This window comes from Paramormyrops kingsleyae, chromosome 6 (genome assembly GCF_048594095.1).
Source record: "Paramormyrops kingsleyae isolate MSU_618 chromosome 6, PKINGS_0.4, whole genome shotgun sequence".
Lineage (NCBI taxonomy): Eukaryota > Metazoa > Chordata > Actinopteri > Osteoglossiformes > Mormyridae > Paramormyrops > Paramormyrops kingsleyae.
The window spans coordinates 18,060,824-18,084,186 of record NC_132802.1 but is presented as its reverse complement, the minus strand read 5'-3'; the positions used below and the strand labels follow the sequence as shown (position 1 = coordinate 18,084,186).

Sequence of the window (23,363 nt, the reverse complement as noted above, 5' to 3'; positions counted from 1 at the left end):
TGGATTTAGTGCCTCAAGATACCAGTTGGATAGCAATACAGTACTGTATAAAAAACAGTGCAAAACAGTGTACAACAGCAAGGTTAACTGTGTAAATGTATCACAATAAAACTCGACTGAAGTATAGTTAGACAAATTTAAAAAGCGTACTGTTGCAATCGACTTTGAAAAATTTGAATGTTTTTATTGGTCCGTTGGATCGACAGGGCAATGTTTAAAGACTGTCGATAGACTGAAGACAGGTGAATATATGTATGTGGAGACGGTGGAGGGGATTGCTTTCTGCGCCTGGGTGTGTAGGGTCCGGACCTGGGCACCCATACCTGTGACTCTCACGCAATGCCTCCTTGCCCTTCTGCCAGGAAATCACCCCACGTGGTGACATCCGGGGACGACATTCAATTTCCACGTGCCCCCCCTCCCGCCCGAGAGTGACGCTTGCCAGTGGGTTCTGGGAGAAGTCCGGGGCAATGGCTGCGTGACAACGAGGGAAGAGAGGTCGCGTTAACTTTGTATAAAATTTACCCATTTAGAATATACAAGTGTCTCTCTGTGGATATTACACAACATAATCACCTTGTGACACAGTAAGCTAGAGTTTATTAAAAAAATATCAACTAAATTATTAGTTCAAGCTTCCACAACATGTAGACAGGGCAACCCTGCAAAGAAGAAAAGTTTCTATCAATTAGGATAAGCTGAAGGCAGAGGAATAACATTCGCCATGTGAAGCCTGGGTGGGGGGCGGGGCAGGTTCTAAAGCCATAGGTTAACAAGAACCAGCAAGAACCAGAGCCAATCAACTCTCAGCACATAGCACACAGCCCAGCATATCATACATCAACAGCCTCTACTACAAGGAAGGATTCTACCAGACAAGCAAAGCTGTGTGTCTTTCTCAACATATCGCGTTCAATAGAAGTTTATTAATGTTACAAGTCCCGGCTCTGACTCACATCAATCACAGTCCTTGCACCATGTTCTATAAAAAAGCATCCAGCATCTCTATGATGGGACTTCATTACACTGATTAAACTGCTTGCAGTATTCTCAGACCTGCATTTCACTGTTTTGAAAATATATCATTAAATACAGTAATATATACGTCATATCATAGCAAAATATTATGCATTAACCATATTTGTCAAAGTGTTTACATCAATACATCTGATATATGTTTCATTTGCAATGTAAACGCCTGCAAAGTTTTTATATACTAGAAATTTAGACTATTATGCTTATATGCTTGCTAGGATTCGATACAGGAGCTCAACAAAAGTCCATTTATCCATCTCTGAAGGATTATTTAACGGATAAGGCCTCCATTCTCTCTCTCCACTGAATGCCCATCTATAGAGAGCTAAATGCAGGGAAGCCTTTGCGTTAATCACCAGAGCCATTCACTGCTGTGCGGCACATCACTCACCACATCTAACACACACTAGGATCTGGGTTTTCATTTTGTTATGGCTAAACGGTTTCTTTAGATACATTATAGTGGTGCTGATCTATATACAGCAGTGTTTCTCAACCCAGTCCTCAGCGAACCCCAGCCAGTCCACGTTTTTGCTCCCTCCCAGCTCCCAGCCAGTCAGGAACACCGAATAGCTGGTACAGGTGCGCTGGGAGCTGGGAGGGAGCAAAAACGTGGACTGGCTGGGGTTCGCTGAGGACTGGGTTGAGAAACACTGATATACAGAGTTGGGTAATTCAGTTCCAGAGAGTAGACCTCTAAACCGGGATTTTGTTTCAGCCAACCAGTTGAGTACTCTGTGACTGTGACTCTTTATGCTCAACTGGTTGGTTAAAACAAAATCTTCATCTGGACTTTTACTCTCCGAACCTGAATTACTCTTTCTATCTATTTACCTACTGCAAAATTGAATTAGTACTAAGCTATGGACAAGTACAGCAGATTATCACACAGGCTGTAATTCCTTTTTTCTATTCACCCTCAGAGCACGTGCTTGGGACTTGAACCTGTAACCTACAGTACCAGTTAGACAAAGGTATTTCATCTCACTCTAAAAATGCACGGCAGAGCAGAACGCAGTTTCATCAAATGTAATATGATACACAGCTTGGCCTTCTCCCGTTAGAGTAATAGACAGCACATGCAGGAGACCTTCATGAGGTACTTACACACACAAACAGCCAAGCAGACATGGGGTCGTGTTTCTCCTTACCGATCACCCGAAGCTCGGCGTTGGTGTACAGCTCTCCATGCTTGTTCCCCGCCACGCACTGGTACATTCCCGCGTCCGACAAGGTCAAGCTGCTGATGGTGAGCACGCCATTAACAACCTGCACTCTGTCCTGTGGGGGAGGACGGCACAAACGGCACGACTGCCATCAGCATCCTGGTCTGAGGGGGCAGCCCCGCTCGTTATCCGGGGTGTTATAAACCCGGAGGCGTGTCGCTAATGAAGGAAGGGGGACCGCAGGAAGCGACCATAATCACACGCTGTCTGCTAAGCGTGAGGCCGCAGCACCGCCCTGTCCCGTCTCCAGCCACACCTTCCCCAACACATTTTTGAGAGTTAAAATTTAGACGGGTGAATAGGGGTTGGTGGTGTGGAGAAGGTGGGGGGGTGGGGGTAGGTGGAGGTGCTTAAGGCCAGATCACCTGGCAGCTTCCTCATGAAGCTAATTTACCAGCAATCTGTCTGTAGCGGGATTGCTTTCACACTCTCTCAGAAGAAGCTCTTCATTAGCAGGAACACCGTCAACGTGTAACCTCTGTACACCAGTGCTTGCATGTCAAGATATTGCTTTTGTGACAAAGTGACTTCTGGATAAGAGCCCCACAATAAGTGAATTAAATGTAAATATAGGAAACCCTCTCAGAGGCTTGACCAGAAATCATGAAACCCACTGTCTGTCTGACAGCTGCTTTCTGTCATTTTAATTTTAGAGGTCCCCGTTTTTACTTTAAAATAAGGTTTTGTCAGTGTGCACTACAGCGAAGGGGTGAAGCTGCTACTTTTGTGCTGTGCGATTAGCAAACGGGAATATTACATTCGGGTGACTGACCACCCTGTGTCACCACCTTCTGTGTCAGACATCACATGACGCGGGATGCTGAGGGGGCCACGGACAGTGTCAGAACCAAAGCAGGAAGCTCTGTGGCAGAGTGAGGGCCCAGCTAAAGAAAGCGGCAGGTGAGATTAGAAAGGTTTTAGTTGTCACACTGCAGTGAGCTGGACAGTCCTGTAGGGGGCGCACCCCAGGATCTGGCTCAGTAAGTGGGTATTTGGCTCCTGGCACTCTAGGGCAGGCATGAGCCTAACATCTGCCATTAATTAAGCCTGATGCGCCCCTAAAATCAGCAGTTTCTCATGCTGATGCGACAAACCATCTGTAGGGTATGATTGATTCCAACTCAGCCAAAATACCAAAGACAAAAAACAAAAAATAAAAACTCAAGTGCTCACTAATTTCTGTGCGTGTAACATTTTGGGGCAGAAAAAAAAAAACCGACAACAGCATGCAAAGTTACTTGCCAGTGGAAATGAGAACATAACACAAAAACAAAACTCAGCCAGTAGGGAGGAAGATCCGCTCAACTAGCCGTCCCAAATTCGCAATTGGTCTCAGACCTGCTGAAATGCAGAACAGAGGGATGCCCGTCTCCTCTGCTGGTAATGAACAGCACCTGACCTCAGCCCCCCCCATTCACCGCTGAGTCCTGACCTTTGGTTTGGACAGTGATTAAAACTGCAGCTGTTAAGAGTGACATTTGGGAGACTCCAACGCCTTGTCTCATTATTCTGCCAGAATACTCAGGGAGCTTGTTAATATTACAATCACAACAATTTTTCTTCCCTGCTCTGAAATCTGCGTCGTTATAAGTCAGTGATGGCAGAGACCAACTCACGTCTCAGTCAAACTACCGCTCTCTCCTAGAGCCACACGTCAACGTGCAAGAACCCGAAAAGTTCTGCTTGCAGGGGAGAGAAAAGCAAACTCCCTCTTCCAGTATTTTAACTGTAATATTGAACATTTTGACACCCATAGCAAATTGAATGGACAGACTTAACACCCTGCTCTGCAAAGCCACTTGCAATCTACTCATGGATGTATCCCAGTCAACTGTTAAGCTGTATTATACTTATTCTATTTTACATTAAACAGGCAAAATTGGTTCCGCTGTTGTCAGTCCTTGACCTGTATACCCGTGGAGTAGGTAGGTTGTTCATTGTTTCAATGCAGTCAAACAAGTAATTACAATGGTTTCCTTTGATACAAAAAGCTGCCATTGAAAATATTGGAGTATTCTAAGTTTTGGGGGTTATTTATACCTCTATAAATACTTAATTGCATTAAATTGAAACAGATTAATCTCAAAGACCAGGCTGATAAGACATCTTGTTTTTCTTACCCTGGGGAACATTGTGATTTAATGCTGTTACTCTGAGCTGTGAGAGATTTACCACAAGATTACTGCAGGGCTTACCTCAGCATACTTTACAACCAACATAAAAAAGAAAAAAAAAAGGCCACTGTTTGGTCTGTTCTTCAAACAAGCAGCCTTCTTCATGCAAAGCAGAAATGGCCGCTGTGCCCTCACTGATGAATTACAAAAATCCTTTTTGTATGCATGTCAGGCCCCCCCTAGTATTTCTCTGTGGCGGCGGCTCCAGAATTGTCCTAGTGCTTAGGAATTTTTCATATTTTATGGAAAATGGTCCAGTGGTTGGAGATCCTTTCGTTCAATTCACATTTCTGTTAACTGCTCAGAACGCTTTGCTGCAACCTATGTGTGGAGCGCGTTTACAATGGCGCTACAATGGCTTCCATACCTCCTCTGATACATGGACTGGCTGTGATGTCAGGACGATTAGTTCAAAGTGAATGATTTTCCTGCGAGATTCCATGCTATGAAATGTGCAGATTTTGCATTCAATAATCAGCCTATAGTAGGACTGGAAAGTCTCTTTTTGACCCACTAATTTGAAATAACGTGTATGCATTAAACAGGATTGTCAGCCGCCATCTACATATAAGCCACATTTGTAGGCTATGCCAATAGAAAGATAATGCTTCCTTACTGGTTTTTTTTTTATTTAAACATGATTGCTCTACAGATACAAATTGTTATACAGTGTGTTCTCTTGTGTTCTAATGAAACAGACATGCACAGGTTGTGGCGTTGAGGACAGGCCGTCTGCAGGTCCCTCACCTCCAGAGGTTCTAACGGTTCTCCATTCTTCAGCCAGGTGTACGACGGCTTAGGTTTCCCGGTGGCCTTGCATTCCCACACCAGAACATCGCCGATGGGTTTCTGCATGTCCGCTGGCTTCTCCACCAGGTGAGGGGAGGCTGAACGGAAACAAAGAACAAAGGTTAAGTTCATCTACAAATACATCTCTGATAAGCCCACATGCCCTTTCCCCTACATATCCGGTAGGAAAATGGTTGAATGATCAAGCTAACTGGATAACTGGGTCCCTGAAATACTGTAGGTATAAGTTAGCTGGTTCCCCGACAGACCTGTAACACCGAACAAAAAATATTCAAGATGTTCAACACATCAACGAATGGATCGTTCTGTTCTGCACTAGCTGTCAGTGATAAGAGAGCAGTATCATATACTCAGTGTCTGCAAGTGAAGTTTCTACCAAAAACCTGCACACAATGGCATTCTGTTACAGTTATTGGAACTGAATGTCTCAGATCATCCTGCTTCCATTTCCTCCACATTGAATTTTAGAGTTTTCAGACCTGACGTTGTTGCAGTAAAGGATGGTTGAATTATCAACCAAAAGCAATATATTTTTTTACCTCAATTACTGTCACTAAGCCTGTACTGAATGTTGATGAAAAGGTATAGATTATCCAAGGTTCCTTTTAATCAGCAACTGCACAATTAATTTCTCTTCCAGAATCTGATACCCCATATGTGGTAAAGGTTAATCCTATATCACATTAATTTTGGGCTTGATCCCCCCACTCTCCTAGCTGTCCCTATTATTTTATCTGCAGCTCAATACAAAAAAATTACTTTGGCTCTTTACCAGTGATTCTCAGTGTCTCAGTGTGCAGAGCCAAGGACATTCACAGCTCTGGATTTTTTCTTGTTTTTCTTTGGTATTCTGCAGTTGTACCAACACAAGTTGCTCTAATCCACTGCTGGAGATGCACAATGTGTCCCACAAAAGGATGAAGCCAGCTTATCCCTGATTGTGTTTTATCTTTTTTCACCAAAGGAAAAAATAATGTTGTGCAAAAAAAAAATCATTTCTACAATGTTGGTGGAAGGAGATTGCGATGTGGCACAAGTAACATTAATTCACATGAAAAATGCGTCAGTGAAATCAACCTCCAGTGACAGGAAATTCCTGATGATTTGCCAAGATTTAGATATTTAAAGGAGGGATATCGGGATAATGATGCTTCCGGAGTCAAGCACTAATTGGCTTATTTGACAATTATTAGACTAATTCGAAAGCTTTGTAAATTGAGTAATAACAGTAACCCTTGAAGGGCAATTAAGTAGAAAATTGAATGAACGGCCTGCTCATCCTTTCTGGATGCCCACTGGTGGCAGTGTTCAATAAACATTGAATGCCCACTCTGGTTCCAGTGCCAATGAAAGTCTTGCTGGAACCCACAGATTTGCCACAAAAATAGATGGCTGCAGAAAAGGACACGTTTTTCTCTTATTATTCACTTGTCCATCAAAAGTCAGTAATTTTTCCACCAACCCAGGGGTCCAGCTTTACCTGTTCTGCTTAAAATAATAAAACAATAAGGCGAAGAATGTAGATCAAAATACACTCCTCATATCAATTCAGGGAAATTTCAGCAAGCAGGTCATTAAGTGCTGGTAGGGAAATGTAGGTCTCTTCAGGAACTACAGTGAGCTGGCAGCTAAAAAAGGACTTTTCCTGATATGCCAGAGTCCAAAGTCACTTAAGACACAAAGTATCGTCATGTTGTAGTATAATAATACAATGTTGCAAAGGTAATTCTATTAGCACACAAACCATGCTCACGATGTTTCTCTCACTTTTTCATGAGATCCATAATTTTCTCTGGGTAAAAAACAAATGGGCAATCAAAAGCCAGCTTTTTTCCTCCATTGTAGACTGTAGGCTTTATTATTAATAATAATTTCTTTGCAGTGCCTTACAGTGCCCATCTCGGTGTATGCTGATGTTGTGCCGTGATGCTTCATAGCGTTACTTCAGCAAGTCCAACTAGAAACACACGTTTATCACTGCAGATACAACTGAACAACTGTACATACTTGCACCATCATCACAGGTGAGTTTTCAGTTACAGCTTAAAAATAATAATAATAATCATTAAAAAAACAAAAGCACATGCTGCAGTAAACCAGTATTTCATGCTTCCATACACTCTCTCATACCAGCATATTTTGCTTCATGTTTCACAATCAGACAGAGCAGAACATTCCAAAGGACTAAGCGAATGAGGAGAAGCTAGCAATGAAAATGGGAGGTTTCTCCCTCGCAAGGTCATGGTTAGATCCGTCTGCTGGTCTGCATTTCTCAGTTAATCAGCCAGAATAACATCAGATCGCTGCCTCACAGCTTGATTGATGCTGCAATTTTACCAGTAATGTGAAAATCTCGGCCAAGTGCATGACTTTACGTTCTTTCGGTTTCATTTATTGATTGACTTATTTATTTTCCCTGCAACACAGTCAAATACATATGTGTCATAAACAATGGCTCAAGCACTGCATATCAGCCACAGGAAATGTCTTTTTTTCACTCGACTGCATGGCATTAAGGATTCCCAGGTGTCTCTTCAGCCCCCTTCTGTGCTACAGCAAGTTCAACGCCAAGGACAGCTGCTCCTCAGACACCTTCAAGTCAAAGAAAAATGTCAAGAGCATGGAAAGCTACTCATCCAGCACCCTACAGGTCTACAGAGGGTTCAGGACAATGGATAGCTGCCCATCCAACACTTTACAAGTATGTGGTGAGTTCACGACCATGAATAGTAGCCCTATTAAGTATTTTACAAGCAGAGATAGTTTACTTCCATGGACAGCTACTCAACCAACATATTGCAGTGCTACTGACAGCTTCAAATAATGAATTTCTGCTTATCAGAATCCTTAAGGGGGCTTCTGAAAGTTCAGGAACACAGGAAACTGCCCAATTTCGCAATCTACAGGTCCAGAGAGACACCTTTTTACCGGTGAGCCTGAACCTGGGGACACTTTGGACCTGGTGAACTTTTCTTGACTTGCCTTTAAGGGCTGAACATGTGTATTTGAAAGAGAAATAAATGTTGTATTTTGAAAACCCTACCATTCGTTATTGCTTGTGCCACACATGGATTATTGAATTTTTACCTAAGCAGTTGTATTCCAATCCCAAAAAATAAGAATAAAAGGAGCACATTTATTGCAAATATGAACAGGCTGTAATGCAGCTGTAATAATGTTGAAATCCCTCACGACCCAAAAGACCATGATGATGAGGTACGTTTATGGTGCGAACAGTTCTATGATTTAATTATTTCTGTGTCTAACAGTGAAAATGTTTCAGGTATTTTAACGACTTTTGGTGAAATGAGAAAATAGTTATCATGTGATTTCAAAGAACGAGAGCATGTGACAAATTAAAAAACTAATTCAGTGCTTGATACTGAGTCTTATTCTGTGGCTCAGAGAACACGTGATTTCTTTAAAAAGCAGAGAAAGCCGCTCATGATTGTTCTAGTGACTCTAATACCAGCACTGCTCCATCCGTCTACTCTGAGTGCACCTCCTGCATGCCCCAGCGACCAGCCCCAAATATTCACACACTGCATCCTCGCTCACCGTAGAAGGCCAGCTTTCCCCGCACACCGTTCTTCCCCCTGGAGTTCTCCGCCATGCACTCATATGTGCCGGCATCCTCCTGTTGGAAGTATGGGATCTCCAGTATACCACTGGCCTTGGACACATCCACCTTCCGGGGAAACGGAATCCCGTCGACGCGTCTCCAGCTAATCGTGGGCACCGGGCTGGTTGTGGAGAGTCACAAGAAATAAAGCACAAGTGAAGACATTCCAGCTTCTTGTTTTTTTTTCCAGATTCATAAACTTATAAGTAGCAGTGAAATGCAGAAACTTTGTACCTGTAAAAACTGCTTGATAGTTACACACCTTACATAATACTGAGTGCCATCGAGCTCTTTGTTGAACAATACCTTACAGCTAAGAGTGTTTCACAAACATTGCGTAATGGCTTGTCTTGCCAGTGTTTTTATTCCCTGCAGTCAAGGTCTTCATGATTTTGAAATAAAACTGAACCTTAAAAGACTTACTTTCCCAAGGCGAAACACTCCAGTTTGACCGTCGAACCTTTGGCCGCTGGGATAATCTCTGGAAACTGAACCTCAATCTTTGGCTCATACTCCCCCATGACACCTGAAGGTTGGACATCATCCTCAGTCAGTCAATGCCCACAGACATACATGTAATGTTCTCAGCTTTATTGAATGCATTTCAGTTGAACCAATTCAAGGTGTCCACAGAGCTGCCTGTGACTGTCACTGCTGCATAAAAAGAGACGAATTCAGATGGATAACGTTCTGTTAAACTAGATGGATCTAAATTACATTAATGAAATATGCAATTGGATCTAGCTGGATCTAGATTATATTTATCCAGAATGTATTTACAATACCCAGATTCTCTTAACAATGTATTTTCACTGGTTTCCAAGAAAAGGACCATAACTATACCCTAAATATGACAAAACATTGTGAAATTCTACATGCATGTGTTTCTTAAAAATGAAATGTCCAATTACAGCAATAGTATGGGGCAAATATGCCAAAACATGTTGCAAATATATGCTTTTTCTCGTGCTTTTATGTCACATAATAATATCAGAGATGCATACTGTGCATATTCACACATATAGGATTTTAAATATAAATATTTTAAATTGTCGTGTCTTGCTGTGTATTTTTATTTTTTTCCCCTCTATTGTGCATGCACGGGAATGACAACCAGATACCAATTATGGCCCTGAGAGACACATGACCTTTACCTTGAAAAGGCTGTTGATTAGCTACGGCCGGCACCGCTGCAGCATAAGTAACTCGGACCATTCATCGCATTCAGCCACGGAGCAGGATAGCTTGTTAACATTTGTGTCCAGTTTTTATTCCCACGGGGCCATGGAGTGTCTCTTCCATTGCTGTGAACCCTGGACCTACTGTACTTTTGTAGCTTCTTAGTTAACTTTCTTTGGAAGCTGGTACGACTTTACTTGAGGGAGCACAAGTACCTTAGTTACTAACCAAGTACAAATCATGAACAAATATAGTGACTACATGAATCATTATGATTGGTTAATGATGAACGAACACAGGATCAGTACATAACTAACAGTTAGTTTCTGGTGAATTTATACATTAAGTAAGAATGTACTACTACATTTTTTGTGCCCCCTCAAGTAAAGTGTTAACAGAAAGTGTTATGTTTATATATTTTTTTATATATGGTCCTGCCCCCACAATTTAAAATTTCACACAGAGAACCTGTTTTTCTTAATGATTTTGGCAATACTGCACTTAAGGCCATGTGTTTAGTAATTTATGAACACATTAATAATGCATTATAATGCTCTCATAAAATATTATAAACAAGGCTATACAGTACATAGTTATAAAAAAACATAACATATTACATTCATGTTTATTATGCATAATGACTGCCTTATGAAGCTCTAATGCACAACAGATTCCTTTACAGTATAATGCAGTACACAGCATTCTTAATGCTTATACTTACCATTATAATAATGTTAATGATAATAATGATTTTCAGTCATTTCGCTTTCATGAGATGAGTGAGGAACAAGATATCTATCGTTGATAAGACTCAAGCATGTCTGGTCAATACAGGACCAGTGAGTGATCTGGTGTATGTTTATATGCACAAGCAACAGTAGGCAAGAACTGGAAGATTGGAAGCTTCAGGTGTGCTGGTGGGATCCACTGCCACTAAGAACTGAACGGTACCTGATCTGTAACGCAAACTGGCGCTTTTCCATTTTCCATCCCAAGTATGTGAGCCGTACCCAAACTGTAACTGCGCTGATGAGGTCCTGCTTACTAGAAAGCATGACCAAACCAAGCAGGCTGCCTCAGCTGCATCTGACTGCTCGAAATGCACAGAGGTACCAGTGTTCTGTGCATGGATTATCCAAAGTAAAAAAGGATTTATTCTATTTATTATTCATTAGTAGTATTGCACATTGCGATTTATTCCTGTTGCATTCCTGAAAACTTCCAAAATTTACAAACTCCTACTTACAAAAGTACAGCTGAATGAATTTGTAATGCAAATTTACGCAAACGAATACTATATCTGCTATTTTTTGATGCTAACACAGTGATTCTCACAGATGTGCTAGAAAATTTGAAAATTAGTGCACAGTAAATCATGATGTAAAGTGTCTGAACAGAAAATAAGTGCCTCTTCGTTTTTTTCATCACTGTCACTCTCCAAAATCGGTGACGCCTTAACCAAGTCAACTATTCTGCAGTGGAAAACTGAAGCAAGCTGGATCCGTGCTGTAAGTAGCCTCTCTTCGCGGTACGGCTCAGGTATGGGTCGGTCTCTGTATGGCAGTGGAAAAGCGCTATAACTGAATTATGATCAATGAGTGGTGTTCAGACTAAGCATTGATCTGGTCCTTACCATCAACTCGCAAGACCAAAGGTGTCGGAGGGCCCTGTACGCTCGTCTTCGTCACTGTGTTGGTCACTACGCATGTGTAGTTGCCCACATCTGAACGCTCCACCTTAGCAATGTACAGATTCCCTGTGTCCTGGGAGACGAATCGCCGGCTGTCTTGTCTCACAAACGATGGGTATTCATTAAAGATCCAGGAGAAGGCCAGCTCTGTGGACAAAAGTAGAGGCAGAGTGTATGACTACAATGTGTCTTCATAACAAAATAAATTTCTGACATCTGCAGCGTTCGGGTTTCACGAGCAGCATGGCGCCTGCTCTACAGCAATAACATTTATCAACGACTTCTGGAAAGGTCCTTTCAACTTCTTGGTGGACAAATATGTTTACCTTTAGTCGTGTTGTTTAAAGACAGAAAATTGCCGAAAAACATTTATAGACGGATTAGGATCATTTCCAGAAGGAAGCTCCCCCAGCTGCTGTTGTAAGCATGCCAGTGTGGATGCATGACATTCCAGCATCAACAGTTTGTAGGTTATTTCACCATGTAAATGCCACTGGTTGCCTTATACCATGACATAACTTAACCATTTTCTAAACCACTTTGAGACAGGCACTGCTAAATCTCACTGTTAAAGATTTTTGGGATTGTTTTTTATTGCATCGCTGTGTGTCCTGTTTGCACTATTTTTTGTCCTATTACATCCCCCCCCCCCCATGCAGCTGTCCCCTACCCTGCAATTGCGATAAACTTGAAAATGGAAAGATAGGAATGGAAAAAAAATGGATTTGTATAAGACTGTTTCCTGAGTCTTGTTTTTTCCTTCCTTGCGATGGGTTTGCAAAATGGCTCCAGTGTTTTAGTTTATTTCAGTTATACAAGAGCCATTGGTGGTAAATGTCTGCAGAGGCTGATATCGATTTGACCCTGAGCCTCGTGTCTGTAAACAGTGAGACCAGAAAGCAGCTTGTTGCCCTGGATCGGTTCTGTGCAACAGCAAGTGCTGCTCTGTTATTTTCCCTTCCCTGTTTCAGCTTGGGAGGTGCCGTGGTCAGAAGAATAGAGAAGAAATTATCCTGTTTTTTTGTCCATAATTAGCAGATAGAAGTTTTCTGTCTCCCAACTTGTGCTCATCTGGCTCGTATTCAGAAAGCATGAAATATCTTTGGACAAACACTGCAGTCTGTCTAGTTAAGGTCTAATTCTGCTCATTCCAATCTAAAGTCTGGATATTACACAGGACAGGTCAATGAGCTCTAGCTGGGGACTGGGGAAGCAGGGCATTTACAATCAGTGGGTATTTTCCATGGAGTAAATTTGCTAGTTGGATGCTGTATGCCAGTGTTTCCCAGTCTGGTCCTTGGGGACCCTCAGGCAGTCCAAGTTTTCGCTCCCTCCCAGCTCCCAGTAGGCAAAAACGTGAACTCTCTGGCAGGGAGCCTGGAGCAAGCAAACACATGGACTGGCTTTGGGTCCTCCAGGAATGGACTGGGAAACTGAGCCACCTAGGAATTACTGTATACTATTCCCAGACATCACATCATAAGACAATGCGATATTGTGGACCTTTAAGCAGGCCATGATGGGTGGCGGGGATTGGGGTCATACGTACGACCGACCTGAGTCACCAACATAGTGCTCAGGGACGCAGAATGCTTTTGAGGAAGGGGCAGGCTATCGACCTTCTCCACTGTCCTACTCTACCCTGAAAACAAATCGCTCAGATATCGCTCAGAATAATCGCCCAGAGGGGTCCCTCACAACACAAGACCCTGAACCGAAAGAACGGCAAGGCCACTTGGGGAGGTCAAAATGAAACAAACAGATTATGGGAAAAATGGAAGTAAAAAATTTCAGAAAATAAATAAATGAGGAACATTGAAAAGACAATCTGCCAAAACACAGCCATCCTGCTTCTGTTCGACAGGGGATGAAACAGGATTTGCTATATCTAATGCAAACATAGATTGCTCTGAAGTCTATAGTATCCCTGTCCCTCAAGCAATTTGTACCTGTTTGTAAATCATGTTTAAAAAATGTCAAACCAGCACTGGGACTAACTGGTAAGTATGCCCCCTCTCTGCAAGGTTTCATCAGAACATTTTTCCATGTTTCAGAGACCGCGCCCTCCAGGACATTTTTGGACATTTTAATGGGACGGCTGTTGGTTGGGCGTCAAGCTCTGCTGCCAGATGCAGTGTGTGTATCCTGTCCGGATTGAAGATGGTTATCCCCCATATTCAGGCCGAAATGATGAGCAAGAAGATGAGCTGCAGGCCCCAGTGACTGCAGCATTACTTACTCATACACAGCGCACAGCCCGGTGTGGGAAATCAACAACCTACTTAGACATAAAAAAAAAACTGTACTTTTAATGTCTCTTGGTCTCGCTGGTCAGAGCTGATAATTAAAAGCAACCTCTTGACACCATTCAGGGACACTAATAGGATTAAAAACAGACTAGACACAACATGGCTTTTCTTTATCAACCAGAAACAAATAGCAGCACCTACTGTATGGGTATTCGACAGCATGCTTTAATAAAAAGGGAGATTGATTTGAAAATTCACAAGTAGTACATTCTGTAGAGAGGAAATTATTATAGAAACTGATTAATCCTGGATTTTTTACATTAATCTTTGTAAGACGGGTACAGATATCCTGGGGTGGGAGTATCCTATACAGTACTATCAGAAAAGAGGGTACAGTTTTGTTCCCCAAGGTACAAACAACATCAAGGTATCCCTATGGTTCCTCGGAGTCGATTTCTATACCTTAAAAGGTACATTTGCTTACACTAAGGGTGCAGACCCTTGAGGGTACATCCCCAGGGACAAATATTGTACCCTCAATGGTACAAATTGGTACGTTTTTAATGAGTTTGGGTGGTTCATTATGAGTGTATGGGTGGGTCAGAATCAGGAGTCCAGTAACTCCATTCACCTGTTCCATGTATAATTGTTTATAGGAATATATAACATTATGATGGTTTTCTTTGCTGCCAGTAAAAGGCACCCATACTCACCCATACTCACCCATACTCAAAGGCACCCATACTCAGCCATACTCAAAGGCACCCATACTTTGATGCTCAAATCCAGCCAAGTAATTGCCTTTTTTCCAACTCCAATCGCTAGATCAAATCCCTGTCGCTTCTTCGCTCCTCCTGTCACACTGGTCCCAAAGGTTCAGTGGACACCATTATCTGGACGATTTTCACCCAGACAGTTAGATATTAAGGATTTTATATTAGGGAATAAGGCCCAAGCAATTCAACTGAAGAGCATCTCCATTACATTTAGATTTAGCAGATGCTTCATGAAAGCAGGGCTACTCAGTCCCTGCAGCAATAGGGGTTCAGGGACTCCACTCAAATCACTCTGTGAACAATGAGGTTTGAACCAGCAACCAGCTGATTATGGCCACAGAGCTAAACACCACCCCACAGCAACTAAAATTTACTTAGCAGTCACAAGATTGAAATGAGGACCTTCAACACACTGGCACAGAACTCCAACCTCTTCAGCCAATCATATCTTTGGCTCCCGAACTGGGATCTCTCCACAGCTTGGTGGTTTAAAGCCCAAGATCCTTTGCTGTTTTTCGGTAGCAACAAGTGATTGTTGTTCAGTACAGATAGTAATTGGCCCAATAAAGCACAGATGCAGAGGAACAGAGCTGGGAGATCAAAAGCAGAAGCAGCGAGAGACAGACAATATCATTATGACTGAAATCACCATCTGTGGCTTGTGTTAATAATGTCATTGCTGGGATAAATATTAATGACGATGCTGCTGCCTAATCATTTTACATAAATAATACATTTTATGCTTGTTCTGACAACGATGTGCAATTTTAATGACCAAGCTCATTATGGGCTCATTCTCGGGAGAATGGTAAACAAAAACAAGAACAAAAAGGTTACTGATTGACTGATTCAGTTTTGATAACCGTCGGCTAAAGTAACCCATTCTGTGTGAGAAATGTCTGGTGGACCATAGCTACCATCCAACAAATGGAAACAAAATCCAAAAGACGAGTTCTCACAGCCTCCCTTGATTGGCATGACACAGAAGGACCACTGAACCTATCATCTGAAGACCAGCATTTCATCGTTTTTATGGAGGCCCACATGTTGACCTTTTAATGTGGTTGTCGTAGATGCAGATCAAAGTAACAATACTCAATTGTAGCCATTGCATATTTGGTTAGACATGGACAAGGACAAGAGCACAACTGTCCATCACCACACTGTGGAGACCAGCACCCTTTCAAGACTGCTGACATTGCTGGTTGCCTGTGATGCACATCTACAGAGCATAATGGAACACAACTTTGCTTTCTCCCTGTGATGCTTCACAAACCTCTGGGGCACCCATCCAGAAGTTTGAAAGAAAATGTATGGAAAAGAAAATAATATATGGAAATGCATATGCAAAAAATAGTATATGAGAAAAGAGGTAGAATATGATGAATACTGCATCTGCGGTTGTGCTCTTGATTGATGAGTGGCAGAAGGAGTGATCCTAGGCCAAGAATCACCCAAATGGCATCTCAGTATTGCAGAATGGAGGTCAGTGGCATGCAGTCGGGGACTAAACGAAGTAACTGAGGAACATAAGACGCCTCAGCAGGGCAGACAGATGGGCCTCATTCCGCAACTGAGCCACCAGCCGCTTCCTGACCCCGGGCGTTTTGCTAATGTAGAAGGATGGAGCAAAAAATTGACTGAATTCACTCAATGAGAATCTGGCATGTAGTTTAGAGAGAATGTAAACAAGTAAATAAGCCAATCATATTCCCTTAATACATATCTTTGTTGTTTGTGCACAGAGAACAGGGTGTGTAGACATCAATGAACATCTCCATGCTGGTTCAATGAGAAGGGGCAGCCAGAGCATGTGGAGATACCGCACAGAGGATGTGGGGACTTTAAACAGCCCTCTAACCGTCTCTCGGATTATTAATTATGCAATAGTGTAAAGGGAAAAAAAAAAGTTTGTTGGGTAGATGATTAAGTTATTCCAGAATAACTTCAATTGTGAAGGTGGGGGGGTGCTTCACTCTGAGTATGGTCCTGCAATCAGAGCTGAACCTGGAGATATCTGACACTCAGTGAGGAGGAGTCGTCAATGCAGATCATGGGGGGTGTTTACCTTTATTTCATGATGCACTAAAACACGTTGGGCAAAATAAGATTCATACGAACAGATAAACTAAAACCCCAACATGACTCATTATATCTTATTTCACATAATAAGGCTCTTATTCTACATTATTTTTATTATAAAAATATAATAAACACATTATTAAAAGAGCCTTTATTTCAGAGTTCATTTATACATTTCTGATTCGTTAAACTGTGCCTCAGACACTGTCAAATACGCTACCAGGGTTTCTGCACGTTCTGCCTACACAAATAAATGCTACAAATCATGTCTATGGAATCCAGAATATAAGACAAAGGAAGACAAATGTCTTCTGTGTTACCCATCCTTGCCTTTCTCACAGAGGCACCACACTATCTCCAGTATGAGTGAGTCCGACAGCAATGACAAAAATGAATGTGGTTATCTCAGAGAGCCCATTCGGAGCTCATGCAAAAAACAGAGGGGGTAAACTTTACACTGCAAACTGCAAAGCTGGAAAACTTGCCAAGTTTTGTTTCCTATGAAAATGAAATATTTTTAACCGCCAAGATTTCAAAATACTGGAATAGTGTAGCTTTTGGAAAAAAACGTCAAAATAGTGTACAACATGGTATAGTGTCTCGGTCATATGTAAAATTAGATACCGCTGAAGCATAATCTCCACCCAGCTGACTCACAGTCCTTGCGATGTGACACCTGCAGGTGCATAACATGCAATGTCGATAGTATTATCACATATTGTACAGGCCTACTGTATAGCATATCAGTCCATCTATCTTCCAAACCATTTATCCAGTACAGAGTTAAGATGACCCTGGAGTTTACTTCAGGACATGAGACGTGGAGCATCCTGCCATCCAATTACAGGGCAAACAACCTCATGGTCCAGAAGATACTTCACATGGCTTTCAGTTTCACTTACTCCTATATCTGCTCTGTGTATGTCACCGCTTGACGATGTTAAAAAATTTGCACTATGCTACAATACTGTTAAAATCCTTTTTTTCCTGCATGTGCAACATCCACCACAATTATTGGTCCTCTTGTAAAGATTTGTAAAAAAGAGTTAGAAAAAAATCCACCTTTTGGTGAAGTACCTGCATGTCACACTGAAAAAATGAGGAAAATCCAACCTTCTTTGAAATAAATTTAATATAAGAAAAACAAATCCTTCATCAAGAAATAATTATTTTCAACAAAAACACATGTACCACGATTATTGGCACCCCTGCATTTAGTCCTTTGTACAACCTCCCTTTGCCAGTATTACAGCACTGAGTCTCCTGTAACATTTTGTAAGGTTGGAGAATACAGAGCAGGGCATCTGAGACCATTCCTCTGTACAGAATCTCTCCAGATCAACCAGGGTCCTAGGCCATGTTTATGGACGACTAAGGGAATTTGGCCTCTGTCACCTCATGTTTGTACCCCAGTAAATCAAAAATTCATGGATTACAGCTTGAAGGTTCCTATTCACTGCAATCAACTCAAAGATGTACAATTTACATGGGAAACATGTTTCATTTACATTGTGTTCACTATAACTTCAAGGGGTGCCAATAATCGTGGCGCATGTGTTTTTGTTAAAAATAATTATTTCTTGATGAAGGATTTGTTTTTATTGGTTAAATTTATTTACCAAAAGGTGGATTTTTACAACCTTTTACAAGGGGTGCCAATAATTGTGGGGGGCACTGAATGTGTGAAAGCATAAGACTCTGGTATGACCCGAATTTACTGAACACACATGAATCTGCTACACGGCCAAATGTCTACTAGTGTCAGTGTCAGCTGATTGTTGCACGGGTCCAATCTGTGGGACGTGGCATGGTGGTCAGACAAGTATCTCTCAGTGCTTTGATATATGTAGTTATGGTAGATATCTGATTGGGTCAACTGTGAGATTTGTGAATTTTAGATTTAGGTCACTAAGACATTTTGATTAGTAAGACATTTTTAGTCAATCGCAGTACAGTGTCCTTTTCTTCCAGTCAGCAAAATATCCCGTGGGGACCTGCCTACCCTCAGTCGGGAAGGATACCAAAGGATCCACCCTGGTCATGAAATATAACATCGTGATTCAATAGCTCTCCAGAGAATTTTCTATCTCAAGGTAGCTCTCATTGTAAAAAAGGCTGGACACCACTGACTTAAAGAGTTTTTCTTTCTCACGTGCACTTTATGTGTTGGTTTTGACACTCACTGTCTTAAATATGGATTATAAAGCTTATTTTTCGTTGTGTAGGCCACAGCCATTTTTGACACCACTGCAGACACCAGTTTTTCTTCTCTGGGGACAATAAATATAATAAATCTAACATCTAAAACATATTAGAAGTTGTATGGCATAAAGAAATCATCTATACTGTCATGCCCACAGCTGGAGGGATTTTCACTGTAATCTTCAAAAGACTTGATATGTATTCTGTGTGCTGAAAGCTGGGGACCAGGATATATTTGAACATTAACAGATATGCCATCACTGAATGTTTTTAATCCCTGCTGACAAATCACATAAAATAACCATAACTGCATTTTTCTGCTCATTCGCATTTATTAATTTTGCCTTCTTTAACGGTACTTTAACTGCTGCTGCAAGACTGGAAACCTTGGTGCAGTGCAGTCAGCTCCAAATGCATTAGACCCATGTGCGTATAGAGCAGTGAAGGAAACACTCGGAGTCTCAAAGGCCGTAATAAATTTGTGGACCAGCACAACTTCATCTACCTCCTCCTGACATTTAATTTTGAAGTCAAAACTAATTAGCTACGACAGCTTCCCCGAGTCCCTTTGAGGACTGTTGTGTCAGTTCAGATTGCTGCGTTTCGCATTCTGGATCAATTCTTCATGCTGCAGGAGGTAAAAAAAAGCCAAGGGAAGAATTGACCACAGTCTTGTAGGGATGGAAGCGAAAACTCAGACATTCACAACACCATGAAACTCTGGGGCACCATCGTATCACTGCACTGCTGCACCACTGCACAGTGAAACCTCATCAACAAAGAGAAGGCAGTGTTACAGCAGGAGGGACCTCCCACTGACTGACCCCCCCCCCCCCATGCCTGGGGTCCGAGCCACATTGTGGCACATGGCTCAAATGCAGCTTCGCTTAATCTCTTGTTTTGTCAGCAGCAGCATAGGTCAGGCTGGCCATTATAATTACACAGTCCTCTTTCAGACTGCGATTTTCAGTTTGCTAAGCAAACACCCATGAGGCAGGTTCACCTGCACGCCTTGCCATTACAGAGTTTTGGTAAGGAATCTGCTTCAAATGTAGCACATCTTTAACCTCTGCCCCCAGATGCAGCCATCTACTCAAAATGGAACAGTTTACATTGAACATCTGTACTTCACACAACCATCTAAAGAGATACACAAGATACCTTCAACCTTGCCAACATTTAGTAACAGCCACAGTAAGCTAATGAATATGACGTGTACTTTACTGTGTGGAGTATGAAACCAAAAGGAAACATAAACTGTTAAGGTGAACACCTTTCTGGGAAGAATTTGACAACTTTTTTGAAAAAGCTACACAATTACACATTTTTAGTTCAATCATCAGGTTTTGACTCACCTGTCCTACCCATTTACACCCCACTTTGTATGAACTTTGGATGCATATTGTGTGTTAGTGTCACAGTATGTTTACCCTGCAGCCTCTTCTCCAGTAACATTATCTAGTACAACAGCTTGTCTGCTCCCATGTGAAATGAATCATTACATCCCCACACTCTGCCCCATGGGACCTGTTAGCACTGATCATGACACATAAGTACACAGCTTTTTTTTCATTCTGTCCTTCATTCAACAGATTATTTGCACTGATTGTATTCTGTCAGGAGTAATATGATAGAAGTGTGTGACATTGTGTTGTTTGAGAAACAATAATTGCATGAAAAAAAGCCTATAAACTTCAGCGTCAGTGAATGAAAGCTGTTCCTACAACAAGTATTAGGAAAACAGATTAACAAATGTCAAGACACTCTAAGCCATGTGCTTATGTGTCTGTTTTCTGCCCCCCAGGGAAACTACCCCCCCTTCCTCCCCCAGCAACACATGGGGGAATTATCCAATGAATGGAAACAGCGGGTGACCAGCTCCTTTTCTGTGAGCCCAAACCATGATATTCCAGTTGAAAAATAATATTTCTGTGTTTAAACTAACATTTCTCTCCCAGCACATGGTTAAGAGAAAAAAAAAGTCAAGCCCCCGCCCCAGTGATGCCTAGGGGTCTGCTGATTTATTTGTTCTTCTTCCAGCAGCTGACATGTCATCCCCCAGGAGGTGTGATGTCACAGAGGGGATTTGTGTTTGTGTGCTGGGTCACAGGGGCTTCCCAAGGGAAACATGACTGGGGAGCAAAGGGGCAGACGGGGCCCCCAGTAAAGTCACAGCCAGCTCGGTGAAGGAGCAGGACCATTAGAGTGGGAAAGCGTCACAGACCTGTGTGGACCCAATGAACTATGAATATCAGAGAAGATCATTTACACGCTTTGCCCCAATTAAGCTATTTTTGCAGCCTATTTACACCTGAATTAGATTGCACTAAATATCTTCATAGCATGCTAGCATTTAAGGTATTAACTCAGCTTGCCAAAATAGCTCCATTTTACTACACTACTAATAAAACGACATGATATTTACGGAATGCTGCCCCATTAGCTTTCTGATGGTCCCATGAGAAACATAACTAACACCACAATATGCCATTACTGGTCCATGATCTTTTAATTGCCAAGTGACATGTAGAGTGTGCTATCTAACATTTCCTATTGGTTGCCATTCAGGTTTGCGGGTAAAGGAAGAAAGCGAAACACGTTTATTAAATGGTGCTGCAAAATCAGACCGCAGCGTAACTGCCGAAGCGTGATTTTGTATTTAACTTTTTTTCCCCAAAGCGGAATGTTGAGACATGACCCTGTGGGCCTTTGGTGGAGAGGAACGGCCTCGCGGCACAGAGGAGCAGGCGTGCGACCGAGAGAGGCGACCTTCCGCCTCACATCGCACCTCCTCAGGGTGCCGGAGCGCCGCCCCATCAAGCAGGGGCCAGGGGGAGTCGGGACGCTCCTGGCTGGTGGCTGGTGGCTGGCGTCGCACGTCAGATCTTGGTAATTGCAGCTTGTCACCAGGACTACAGGCCCTGGAAGAGACACGCTACGGGAGGGAGTACAGCACCTGCTGCTCCAGCGACACATGGCAGCCCTGCTAATTACCGTCTGACCAAGCTGCCTGCTGCTCTGTCAGAGCGAGATGCGTGTCTAGAACAAAGATCTGTGTCTATCCCTACACTTGACTCTCTGTGACAAATGTGCGTGCAAGAATGGACACCAAAAAGTGTAAACCTGGAAAAAATATCTTAAATATAATGGAAGTAGCTTCTTTCGGTTTTGTGTGTTACAAACTACCATGGGTGTGAATCATGGGGGGGGGGGGCGATCCCCCAATAATCAAAACCAGTCAACACAAACTCCTGGACCCCCTTAAATGAGTGGAGACCACAACCCCTCCAAAGCTCAACCCAGAGTCTATTTGTCGCATGCTTTATACCATTCCATCCGGTGCTTAGCATTGCACTCGGTGACGTGAGGCTTGCATGCAGCTGCTTGGCCGCGGAAGTCGAGTCCATGAAGTGAGACTGCTGGGGTTAATGTCAAAGGAAGTCTGGAACTCTGCATTTATTGAATCATCAGAACGTTGGCAGCTTTTACTCACTATGTACTTCTGCAATTGGCGAACCCGGTATGTTACTTTACGAGGTATTTTACGAGTTTCTGTTGTTCTTAAACGCTTCCACTTAGCAATAATGCTTGGAAGCATCCTAGCAGCCTAGCTTGGAAGAAATTTCACAACCTGACTTACTGCAAAGGTGGCATCTTGTGACAGCACCACACCTGAATACACTGAGCTCTTCAGAATGACCCATTCTTTCACAAATGTTTGTAAACCTGACTGCATAGCTAGGTGCTTGATTTTATACACCTGTGGCTATGGGTCTGAACGAAACCCCTGAATTGAATGATGAAGAGGTGTGTGCCAATGCCTCCCTTCAGCTCCACATCGCTGGACAGCAGTGGGAAGAAAGCGCACGACACAAATATAGCAGCCATTCAAGAGAATCACCAAGCGTCCATAAATCCTGCATACAGGAGAACAGGGGGGCTGTGATACGCCAGAGGATCGAACTCTGTCTGCTGACCAGATTCCACAGAGGCTGACTGCCCCATGGAGACCGTCACCCCTCCCCTCGGAAAGCTCCCTTCCGGCAGTGTTGCCCTCAGTGGAGGAGCTGATCTCATCCGTTTGTTTTCCTGTTCCACAGCCGTCTCCCTGTGCAGCCCCCCCCCCCCCTTCCTTAACCCCCTATAACGCAGCCCTCAGGCTCTCAGAAACTCCCCAGATTCACATTCACTGCCTGCCTATAACGATACAAACACAGGATAAGTGATTCAAATTATAGAAATACAAGACGAACATTTTCTGTTGAATCAGTAACTTTAAAATACAGACAAGGAAACCTAATATTGGAAACCCTTTTTA

At 42.5% G+C, this 23,363-nt stretch overlaps 1 protein-coding gene across 3 annotated transcripts in view; it reads right to left on the bottom strand.

Moving 5' to 3' along the window:
* Nucleotides 1-23,363, bottom strand: part of cntn3a.1 (contactin 3a, tandem duplicate 1) — a 141,777-nt gene that overhangs the window by 45,651 nt on the left and 72,763 nt on the right. For all 3 annotated transcript variants that reach the window (XM_023805038.2, XM_023805035.2, XM_023805037.2), the window contains exons 6-11: nucleotides 11,680-11,883; nucleotides 9,291-9,393; nucleotides 8,804-8,988; nucleotides 5,183-5,322; nucleotides 2,187-2,316; nucleotides 324-474 (exon numbers count right to left, since the gene is read on the bottom strand). In XM_023805038.2, coding sequence (XP_023660806.1) covers nucleotides 324-474; nucleotides 2,187-2,316; nucleotides 5,183-5,322; nucleotides 8,804-8,988; nucleotides 9,291-9,393; nucleotides 11,680-11,883 — 913 coding nt within the window. The remainder of the gene's footprint in view (nucleotides 1-323; nucleotides 475-2,186; nucleotides 2,317-5,182; nucleotides 5,323-8,803; nucleotides 8,989-9,290; nucleotides 9,394-11,679; nucleotides 11,884-23,363) is intronic.